Source organism: Acomys minous (genome assembly GCF_964271855.1).
Source record: "Acomys minous genome assembly, chromosome: 11".
Classification (NCBI taxonomy): domain Eukaryota; kingdom Metazoa; phylum Chordata; class Mammalia; order Rodentia; family Muridae; genus Acomys; species Acomys minous.
In genome coordinates this window covers 55,328,591-55,340,372 of record NC_140492.1, presented here as the reverse complement: position 1 = coordinate 55,340,372, position 11,782 = coordinate 55,328,591, and the positions used below count along the sequence as shown (strand labels likewise).

The 11,782-nt window shown below is 46.1% G+C and overlaps 1 protein-coding gene across 3 annotated transcripts in view; it reads left to right on the top strand.

Annotated features, from left to right (window-relative positions):
• The first annotated feature begins 793 nt into the window (after positions 1–793).
• Positions 794–11,782, top strand: part of ILDR1 (immunoglobulin like domain containing receptor 1) — a 33,414-nt gene continuing 22,425 nt past the window's right edge. Inside the window, exon 1 of one of the 3 annotated variants that reach the window (XM_084802528.1) lies at positions 794–1,044. In XM_084802528.1, the coding sequence (XP_084658654.1) occupies positions 990–1,044 (55 nt within the window). In that variant the 5' untranslated portion in view covers positions 794–989. The remainder of the gene's footprint in view (positions 1,045–11,782) is intronic. The other 2 variants (XM_084802527.1, XM_084802526.1) reach the window with 2 other exon arrangements.

Sequence of the window (11,782 nt, the reverse complement as noted above, 5' to 3'; positions counted from 1 at the left end):
GAGCCAATGAAAATCCCCATAAGGCCAGAGTGTGTGAATCGCCTTGCTGTTTACATCGCCTTGCTGTTTACATCGCCGACGTCTTGACTGGCTCCAGAAGGCCTGTGTGGCTTCCTCCCTTTTCCTTTTGTAGCTCCAGATCCCCATGTCCCCACCCACTTCTGCTAAGGAAGACTGAAGGCTGGGATTGTATCCTGGGTACCGTGGCTATGAGAACCAGTCCTCACAAGGTCAAAGGTCTTGGTCTTGAGCTGGATGAGATTTGTGCACGGTGGCTGAGCTACAAGGATAGACGGGTGGAAAACCTAAGGGAGAAAAAACACACCAACTGTAACTGCATCTATGTACAGTGAGAGAGGGATTTTCTTTTTCGCTTATCCTTTTCCTATTTTCCTATGAGCACCTGTTAATTTTATAAGTGTGAAAAAAAATCATTTATGGTCTCTGCTTCATGCTCTACTTTTTAGAATATTTAGTTTGAAGAAAGAAAGAAGGAAAGGAGAAAAGAAAGACCTGAGCAGACATTATGTGTAAACATCAGAAGTACAGTTTCAATGTGTGTGTGGAGGTGAGGGACAGGGGCAGATAGAGACCTCGAGAAAAACCCCACGAGAAGTTATAGCCAATTCTAGAAGCATAGAGGAGAAATTGCAAGGGGTGAGAGGTAGAAGTTGGTGTAGACAGCGACAGGCTGGGCCGGGTGGCTAGAGGCTCCTTTTCCTGCCAGACTAGTCACCTGGCAGAGACAGGTAGGGCGGAGGCTTGCGGTCCCCAAGCCTGGGCGGAGCAGGAAACCCGCGGCGGCCCAGGGCGGGGGCGGAGCTGGGACAGCCTCAGGTGCTGGTAACCTCTGGGAACCCGCGGGGACGCTCCTGTCGCATCGGCTACCTGCCACTCCTCGGAGATGCACGTCCCAGGCTTGCGGCTGATGAAGAAAGACACGGCTCCCCGAGGCCCCTGAGCCTCAAGCGGCCAGAGAGGGAGTCAGCATGGGCCGTGGGCTGCAAGCACCTTGTCTGCTCCTCCTCACCTGGCTCCCAGCAGGTGAGCCCTGGGGAAAAAAAAAAAAAGACTCATCCTGGGCCTTGCGACAGGAAGCCATTATTGCCTGGCCTTGCAGAGCCGGCCACCTCCTGGGCGGTGCAGGCCTAGGCTGCACTCCGGTAGCGCTTGGCACCCGGAGGTGCAGGGGCCAGATCAAGTGTCTGCCAATGGGAACCTCTTGTTTTCCTCCTTTATTAGCCTAGGGCTTTCTGAAATTTGTAAAACAGAAAAGAAACCTCTGCCTTTTGATTTCTGCTCCTACAGGTATTAGACACTTTGACGGCTAAAATTTAATTGTTAGAGGCGAAATCACCATCCTTAAACTTCCTAATACTCCAAGCCCCGCCCCCCCCCCCCCCGCCGCCCCACCTCCACCCCGTTGTACTTGCTTTCAGAGTGTAGATAGGGCGACGACGGCCACAACCATATTGTCCCAGAGTGCTTTTATTCTGTCCTAACAAGTTAGATTGCGTCGTTTGTGTATAAAGGAGTGTTGGGCATAATTCCGAGTCTCTTTTACAGGGCTCCCATTGGTACCTGCCATTTTTCTACTTTTTGTGTCCATCTTTCCCCTCATTATTCGTCCCCTCCAGGTGCTTGGTCACTCGCAGCATTCTCTCAAACTCCACCCTAAGCCTCTTACTTGGACATGACTTGGAAACATGGCAGCGGTTCTGTTGTGAGAGAAACGGAGTAGGAAAAGGAGAGCGAAGGGAAGGCTCTCTCAGGCCTGTTCACATTAGCATGTAGCTGTGACTCTGCAAACAAGGCATTTAATTTCCTTTGGCTGTTCCACCCAGTTTCATGTCGTCTTACTTGCCACTTGCTCCCCTTTGGGAATTGCTGTCCTCAACCTCCCCGAGTTGTCTGTGGAGGCCCCCCCCTTCGGTTTGCTCACAGACCAGTTGGAAGCTTAAGTAACTTTTGAATGCGCAGATGTAATACGAAGATGGAGGCAGAATTTCCTCTTTGTGAGCTAATTAGAGAGTCGCTCAGATGTAACCACGTCACACTTTGAGTCTACAAGAACTAAGCGTAATGCTGAGAATAAACAGATGGAGCGTTGCAGAACGGTCGGGAACCAGGGAACCAGCACTCCTGAGGCATGCTGCCTTTCAGCTACTTCCGCCAGATGTAGCTTTTATAAACTGTCTAGACCTAACAAGATTGGATGCCAGACGTGTGCAGCACACACGAAACATACAAAGCCTCACCTGAGTTTAGGCACTCCAACTGCCACTAGAGCTAGTTAACCAGCGTAACCCTAGTTAACTAGCCACTAGTTAACCAGCTTAGACCCTACATGCAAACTTTTAAGAATCCTAGAGTCATCTGCACTCTTTTTCTTCTCCAAGTCTGTGGCAGCTGGGGACAAAAGTCCTGTCTGAACTGTCTTAGGAAAGTAGAGGGCTGTTTCCAACAGTCCCTGACATCCTAGATCCCAAACTGGGACTTCTGGAGTAGCACTGTTCTGGATAGAGCAAGAATACTTGCAGATGGAAACTCTGGTCCATGGTGCCTTAAATGTTTGAACTGTCCACTTTTTGATTGTTTGTTTCTTTCTTTCTTTAGTGATGGATATTGTCAGTGGGCATTTAAAAAATACAGCCACGACAGCCAAATATATCCTAGAGTATATAGAACGTGTTCATTGTATACAGACTTCAGAAAGCATGCCCCCAAGTCTCTGAGCCACACGACGATGTTAGTAGCTAGGACTCTGAGACAAGGCAGGGCGTGGTGCTAGTCCGGCCTTCCTTATGTGGAAGCCAGCCAGTGTTTTATAAGAGTGTAGAAACTGAAGTCTTCCGAGATTATGTAGGTTCACTTTCATTTCATAGATGAGAAACTGAGACCCCAGCACTCTGAGGGGAAATAGCTGCTTTGACAGATATTGCCCCCAAATATATATATATATATATATATATATATATATATATATATATATATATATATATATATATATATATATATATATATATATGTGGAGGGCTGTCCTTAATAATGCATCATGTTCTTACCCTGTGGGTCTCAAGGCCTTTGGGGGTTGAGTGACCCTTTCACAGGGGCGACCTAAGACCATTGGAAAACACAGTTATGAAGTAGTGATGAATTATTTTATGGTTGTGGGGAGTGAGATTGGGGGGGTCACTACAACATGAAGACCTATATGAAAGAGTCTCAGCATTAAGAAGGTTGAGAACCACTGGTCGAGATGATGACTTTTGAGCTTGTATAGCTGATGTTTGTGTGACTCTGATTTGCTGAGCTGTTTAAAGCCTGCAGTAAACAAGGATAATAATATACATTTCATAAAGTTTTTATAAGGATTCATTAAAATGAAGGCTATAAAGTACTTTATATATTGAGTGTGTAACGTGAAGGAGGGTTGATGAATATTAGCCATGGTGATAATGGCAGCTATGATTTGGACTATGAAGTAGGACTGTTTGAAGCTCCTCCTTCTCTTGTTGCTAGGAAACGGAAGGAACAGTGAGATGCCTGTTACTGTAACGAATTAACTAAGATGATTAAGTTGAAAAGAGAAATGGCTTATTTTGACCAACAGTCCTGAGGTTTTCAGTCCATGGTTGGTTGGCCTCATTGCTTTTGGGCCTGTGGCCAGGCAGCGCATGAAGGTGGGAGCACATGGTAGAAGCACAAGGTAGCTAGCTAGGAATAGAGACAGAGAAACAGGATAGGGCCAGGTTCTGATATGTCACTGAAAGACATGTTTTCAATTACCTTCTACCTCTGAATGGTGCCAAACTGAGACCAAATTGTTAACACCTTTGGAGTGCCTTTGGGAGACACTCCAAGGCCAAACTCTAGCAGTGACTGTGGAGTTAGAATCCAGACTCTGCTTAACACTCAGAACTTCGGGTGAGTTACTTCAACTCTTTTCATGTACAAAATAGGTGAAATAAATCCTTCCCACCGCTGCTGCCCATACACCCAGCCAGGCTATCTCTTTTTGAGTGGGTCACATTCAAGCATGGTATTCATGCAAGCAGCCCTGGGAATTTGCCCACCTCCCAGCCTTTACTCTGTTCCTTATTTTTAAACCAGACACCACAAAAATCTCTCCTCAAATACAGCTATAGAGACATTACACATTTGCAGTAGCTCTCAACTACTGTTTGAGAGCAGTAGCTCTCAAACAACGCTTACCAAAAACTGCCCCACAGCTTGCAGTAGCAGTAGCAGTAGCAGGACATACGTGTGTTACATATGCAATAACAGTACAACAATGTATGCTCATATGCAAGGCATAACCTAGGAACAAAAGGGTCACCAAATCTGTTACTGTGTCAGATAAAATGAATGTTAGCAGGCAATGCTACTGCTGTTAAAACTCAGAGACAGCGATCCCCCACGTTAGCACTGTTGGATAGGAAACTCTGTTAGGTCTGTCTTCTGAAGACCTATTCCAATTGCACTGTCTTTATTGGGAAACCCTGTACTTAAGTGTGCTCCTTTGTGGTCTAGCACCTTGTTCCATTTTGCTCATTAAGAAGAGTCAACTCAGCTCCCTGATTAGCATCTGGGTTTCCACGGTTGTGAAGGGTAGGCCGGTGATAGAATTGTGAAGTCCCAGAGGAAGGTGCTGAGGTCAAGGAGTCCTGTGAAGTTCCCGTCACCGTGCTCTGAGCTCTGTAAAGATCACTCGCCAGCTCTGGGTTCTTTTTCTATTCTTAGAAGTAATTTTTTTTTTAGGAAGAAAAAAATTTTTTATCACATAACTGGTATCTGAATTCTTGTTCCTTAATGTAAAATACTAAGTGAGGCTAAAATAAGCATTTTGGCATTTGACATTATTGGCTTAGAGCCTTGTTTGCTTTTGTCCACACTCTTAAGTTCATTTTGGGGGTGAAGTTTAGCTTCTGACTCTAAAAGAGTTCATGTCATTTGTGCTTTTGTTAAAGTTGTTTGTTTGTTTGTTTGAGACAAGCAAAATCTCTCTATGTAACTCTGGCTGTCTTGGAACTCTGTATAAACTAGGCTGCCCTCTTACAGGGATCCACCTGCCTCTGTCACCAGAGTACTGGGATGAAAGACATGCGCCACCATGCCCAACCTGTAGGAGAGTTGAATTACTTTACCATCAGGATTGCAGCTGTATTCTTACGCTTTGGGAAATTGGACAGCTCACACATGAGGGACACAATCCTTAGACAAAAGTATCAGTGACTCCTCCTAGGTGCTGGGGGTAGAGGGGTCGATTAAACTTAGAACTAGTGAAATTTTATAAAATCCCCAATATGACAGTGATGTGGAGCCTCTCAGGGTGAGCTGGCTATGTGTGCTGAGCAGTTGCCCACCCGGAACCTCCCTGTGTCCTCGATGGCTCCTGAAACCCCTTCCCGAATTCCCACACATGGAGAAACCATCCGCTGTCTTACCTCATGCCCCCTCACCCTCCAGCTGTTAGTACACTTCCGAACGTCTGGATCCAGGGAACCCCTGTGTGGAGACACCGCCATGCAGGAGAGCTGGCACTCCTCCTCACCCCCCCCCCCTTCACAGGGCAGAGCAGGTGGGTTTGGTGTAGTTGAACCTTGATACACAGAACTGGAGCCGGGGATTGGCCTTCAGTGTCTTAGTAAATACCATCTAAACATCGAGCCCCAAATGCAAGGCAACGGAGAGAGATGATGGGCAATTAACCTACCTTCTACCTGGATTTATTTTAGCATAGTAATTTATTTTGTTTTTGAAGTCCTCAGAGGCTGGGGCGGCAGAGTGGGGGGGTTCCACGGGGGGGGGGGGGTTGTCGATAAAATTGTGTGTTTTCAGAATTGCAAAGGTCTTCTCGTCTCTAATTACTTGCAGACTTTTCCGTTTTCAAGTGTTGGTGGGTAAGGCAAGGTTCAGGGATGGTAGCTTTTATACTTTATTCATTTCCCATTTTTAACCACCAGGCTCTACTTCTTAGTTCCAGGCGTGGCTTCCTTCCTAGTCTAGGTGCCACTGCTCACCCTAGCCTCCTGTCAGCACTGTCTCCTTGCCTGTAGCCCTGCGGTCTTTGTATTATCGGCCATCCTCTACCCACAGAATGACAGGTAACCTGCCTCGGTTAATCTTTTTTTTTAATCTTCACCTTCACCCTCCATTCAAGAAGCTTATAAACTGTGTGTGAGTTCAGGGCCCTCTAATGTCAGGGATCACTAACAGGCAGCCGGGTCTCCACTGATATGGCTTAATATACGCCATTTCAAGTCACTTTTTGTTTCTTTTGTATGGCCGCATTACTAGTGGTTAACTCTGAGTTCATTTCATGAACTTTTTAGAATGCTTACAATTTGTCCCAAGTAATTTAGCCTATATCAGTTAGTCCATTTTTTTTTAATCCAGCACATGTTTAATGCATCGTTTTACATAAGGCTCCTGTGCTGGCAAACAAAAGCAGCCATAGCCCTGCACACCGATGGAAATACAGAACCATGGCTAAGGCTAAAAAGCCCGGGTTAAGGCACCAGGAGAGCACATAAGGATTGGATTTTTTTTTCCAAGCAGGAGGCCCTCCCCTAAAGATGCATTTGAGTTGAGGAATGGTCATCTGAAGTCAAAGGAATAGCATGTACCAGGTCACAGGATAGAAGCTCAGTGAGTGTGAGGCAGGAAACAGTGCAGTGAGGCTGAGTGGAGAAAGATAGAGGGCAGTGAGGGCAAAGCCGACTGAGAACCCGATCCGAATAGCTTCATGGATCATGGTGGGAAGGAGTGTGTGTGTGTGTGTGTGTGTGTGTGTGTGTGTGTGTGTGTGTGTGTGTGTGTGTATGTGTGTGTGTGTGTGTGTATGTGTGTGTGTATGTGTGTGTGTATGTGTGTGTGTGTATATGTGTGTGTGTGTATGTGTGTGTATGTGTGTGTGTGTGTGTATGTGTGTGTGTGTATGTATGTGTGTGTGTGTATGTGTGTGTATGTGTGTGTGTATGTGTGTGTGTGTATGTATGTGTGTGTGTGTGTATGTGTGTGTATGTGTGTGTGTGTGTATGTGTGTGTGTGTGTGTATGTGTGTGTGTGTATGTGTGTGTGTGTGTATGTGTGTGTGTGTGTATGTGTGTGTGTGTGTATGTGTGTGTGTGTGTGTGTGTGTGTGTGTGTGTGTGTGTATGAATGAGTTGGCCTAAAGCTCCGAGAGCCCTGCCAGACTTGCTCATAACAGATTATTTCACCTCCGCGTTTTACTGTTTATTATTGTTAAGCCCCCACCAGGAGGATGAGTTCCAAGAGCACAGACCTTGTCTTCTGGAACAGTGTCTGGCTCAGAGTAAGCGCTCAAAACTAAAAGTATGTGTGCACTCTAGTGGGGCCCAAATTTGCATATGCGCTGAGATTAGCATGTGGGGGCATGAGTCACCAACCTGGGCAGATGACATTGGGAAACCCCAAGCATTTGTCCCTGAAACAGGTCTTGTCCTTTCTGACTAGTAGCCAAAGGAGTGTCAAGTTCAAGTTACCTGAATGGGTACGTTTTAAATTTTTTTCCACCTACTAGTTTTTCATCTTTTTTTCTTTGGTTAGGTTTATTTTATTTTTACTTTTTTTGGGGGGAGGGGTTCTTCTTAATATTGTAAGCTTCCCCTTTTGGACAGATTGTGGTAAAGCATAGTAATGTCATTTACTGTTTATGGGAATAAAAATTTAATTTCTGAAGTAGCTAGTAAAACATAAAAATCCTTCATACGTGTAATAATATAAATGTATATGTAAAAAATGTTCAATTAAAAAAATCAAAACAACTTGGCAAACACCATGAAATAAAAATGTGCAGGTGAACAGATAATATATTAAAATATCCATTCCAGCAATTCACACCAATTCTAATATTGAAAAATCAAAAGCACACCCAGCTCCCATTATTAGGAAAGTTGGGTTTTGTTATTTTCCCCGCCTCCCAAGGTTTTTCTGTGTAGCGTTGGCTGTCCTAGACTCCCTCTACCTGCCAGGCTGGCCTTGAACTCACAGTGATCCTCCTACCTCTGCCTCCCAAGTGCTGGGAAAGCTGTGAAGTTACACTTCACAGATTGATTTTCATGCGGTCACTGGAAACAAATCGATCTGTAGATACTTACATAGAATATGCTGGTCAATTGAAGATAAAACAAAGGTGCAAATTAATGTGCATATAATTCATTTTTTAAAGTAAGGGAAAGAGCTGGATGTGATGGTTTATGCCTTTAATCCCAGCACTCAGGGAGGCAGAGGCAGGCAGATGGCTTTGAGTTCAAGGGCAGCCTGGTGTACAAAGTGAGCCAAGGCTATACAGAGAGACCATGTCTTGAAACCACCACTTCCCCCAAAAAAGATGAGGGAGAAGATGAAGAAGGACGCACACCAGACTGTCAACAGTGACACTTCCACAGAATGCAGTTAATGGCAAACAGGGAGACAATTTTGCTCTTACCCTTTGTGTTGTATGAAGCATCTTGTTTATTTTATACCAATAAAAAAGAAAAGGTAAAGAGTTTCTATGCACAATGGTTAGAGTAAGTTTGACAATGTCAAGATTTTTTTTTCCTTTAAAATTTTATTTTTATTTGTGTGTCTGAGGACCAGTGGAGGCCAAAAGAGGGTATCGTATCCCCTGGAGCTAAAAGTACAAGTGTTATGATTCACCCAGGGTGGATGCTGGGAACTAAACTTGCGCCTCTGGGCGAGCAGCAAGTGCCCTATATCCACCAAGCCAAGTAGGGTCGTGTAATAAGAACAGTGCGGGCCTTGGGATTTTAGGAGGTTTCGGTTAAAACATACCTTTGTGGTTCACGAGCTTTGTGCCAGGTTAAAGCATGCCTTTGAGGATCGATTACCACGGATAAACTTGAGAAAAATACAAAAGACGTTCTCTTTGTCTTTTTCCCCCTCTTCAAAGGTACACTGAGATAATGTGTGATTAAAGCACCCGGTACCGAGCTGCAGGAGACGCTCAGTCTCTTTCAGTGCCCTCTTGAAAGCAGGCGCTTAGCTTCTCCCCTTCAGCCCAGCTCTGCGTGCTCGGTCCTAATTCGTCATCCACCCACTTTCCTCACCAGCGCCTCTCCCAGTGTTCCGTGTCCCTTCTTGTCCATTGCTCGTCGCTGGCTCCGCTTTCCTTTTAACTTCTCTCCTGTTTGCTCTGTTATCGAAGGGAATGTAGCGAGTCCTGGCGGTAAATACGCTTAAGGAGATAGCTTGCTCCGACATAAACTCTGATAGGACTGAACCCGTGTACTTTTTGTTAACCTGCGGAGCGGAGCTGAAGTGCCGGGGCGTTTGCCAACACTCAACAGACCTAACTCCCCGTTAGTGGGGCACCGGGGGCCTCATACTCCCCAGCTCTGCTCTGTGTCCCCGTTTATCACCTTGTGCCCGTCAGCTTTGCCTTGCTGTAACAAGAGAAACTCAGCTTGGGAAGGGGCCAGGTTTGTATTGGCTCCTGGAGGTTTCAGCGCAAGCTTTGGGGTCTATGGTAGAGCCAAGTAGTTCACCTCACGGCAGCGGGTGGTTCAGAAGTGAGGAAGGCCAGCAGCCCTTAGTCCATCTCCTTTGATAGCATAGCCCAGTGGTGGAAAACCTTATTTGGTTGCCCCTCTTAGAGGTTTCACCGTCTCGGGGGCCCAGCCTTCAATACCCAGGCCCTTCGGGACATCTCAAGTACATACAAACTATACCTTCTGTCCTTTAAGCAGAACTTTACATAGGATGGAAGGGGAAATACCACCTAGACGCCCCCCCGCCTGCACCCCCACCAAAAAGGCTCGACTCAAAGAAAAAAGTATTGGCATCTCTGTTCTGTATGGATGGCATCTTCTAGAAACTTTTCCATCTTTCCCCATCCGCTACCACACTGAATTAAGAAATGTAGTAGGTTCCAAGTGCACGTGGGAAAATACGGCCTTCGGCTGGTGAGATACCGTGCCTCCATTGGTCTGTTTTCCTTCTACTTTGGCATAAGATGGCAGTCCCCACTTGGCACAACAAACTGGTCTCGGAAAGTACCTGGTGGTGGGAAACCAAGAATCTCCCTCCCCTTCCCTCCTTCCCATGTGTTTTCTCATAGCTCAGCTGAAGTTTCCATTCTACCCTGCAGCTCTCCGCTCCCTTCCTCTTTCACAGAGGAGGCAGAGTATGAATGGGCTACGGAGCTGTAAAGCACTCAGCTCGCTGACTGCTCTTGCAGGGCAGAGGCTACCGTGAGAGCTTGCTCTTGTATCGTTTCAACTCTTTCAGCAGGACTGTCTTTAACATTCTGGTCTTAGTTGACCTTAAACCTCTTAGTTTAGATGAAATAAACGCACAGGACACGGCGGATGGCTAATGCTCACCGAATGTCTACGATGTGCCCGGTTCTTTGGGCAATGTTCATCATTCCACGATGAGACAGATACTGCCGTTGTCTGATTTCCCATAGCTTGGAGATAACTCACCAGATCTTCAGAATGGGGAAGAGGATGTTAGGTTTGGGATGTAGGCAATCCTACATTCCCTAGACTTTTAACGCTTTCAAGAGAAAATGATAGATACAGTTAGGGCATTGGTGACAGTCAGTCTTGGCATAGGATGGCTTGTAAGATGAAGGGAGCTCAAGAATTTGAAAATTTAGCCGGGAATGGTGGGGGTACACCTTTAACCCCAACACTAGGGAGGCAGAGGCAGGCAGATATCTGTGAATTTGAGGCTAGCCTGGCCTACAGATTGAGTTCCAAAGACAGCCAAGGCTACACAGAGAAACCCTGTCTTGAAAAAAACCAAAGACCTCAAAAAACCAAATGAAAACAAAACAAAAAAACAAACAAACAAAAAAGAAGCAAACAAAAAAGAATTTGAAAACTTTTAGTGCTAAGTTCAAAAGAACAAACAAGCCATGAGGTCATCCATACTCAGAGTAGTACTCCTTTGGATTTGAACTTTTCCAGCCCAGATTCTGCGGTTCTTCATGCCTCTTCCTCAAAACCTCATGGGTCCATCACTGTGGGTGTCCAGTGTGGTTCATTGTGCAGAGTAAAAGTTAGAAGTCAGAGAAAGAGGAAGACGGGGGCGATCTTGCTTTTGAGATGGGCTAATTGCTGCTTTCTTTCCCTCCACCCAAGTCGGAAAACTACTGCTTGTAGCAGCCTAGTGTCTGACGTCCACTTGGAAGAGGACCATCACCTGTTTAGGAAACGCTGTAGTTTTGAGTTTGATTCCAACGCTGGTACTTAGTAAATTAGATCCGTGCTGCTAGGCACATGGGGTCTCGGCTTATACCCTCTGAACTTCTGTCCACATGACTGAACAGAGCTAATCTCTACCATCACCTGGTACCTAGTAGCTTCTGAGGCCCAGCAGCAAGTATACGAAGGCACCAGAGTGTTCTGGTACCCACTCTCCCTGTACCCGTGCACCATCCCTGAGTGTGTGTGAGTGTGTGTGTGTGGGGGAGAGCAGAGGTGAAGGTGTGTGACCTGTGCAGGCTGTGGTGGGGTTGGTAGATCTCTGCAGGAAGCACAAACGAGATTAACACTCAGAACCCCCCATAAAGACCTGAGGTGTTTTAAGCTCTGAGATTCACAAGGGATGGAAATGACCGAGAGGCTGGGTCCCCACGCAGCCAAGCCAGCCGCTGACGTTGGTAAAGGTGACTTGGTCACTCCAGCTATGGCTTGCCCGTAAGAGGAGCTAGATGTGCATTTCGTAACCAAAGTCATCGCCCCAGATCTCATTCTCCTGCCTCCACGGGGTTGAGTGAGCAGTCTTCAAAGCTCGCCTCAGAGCA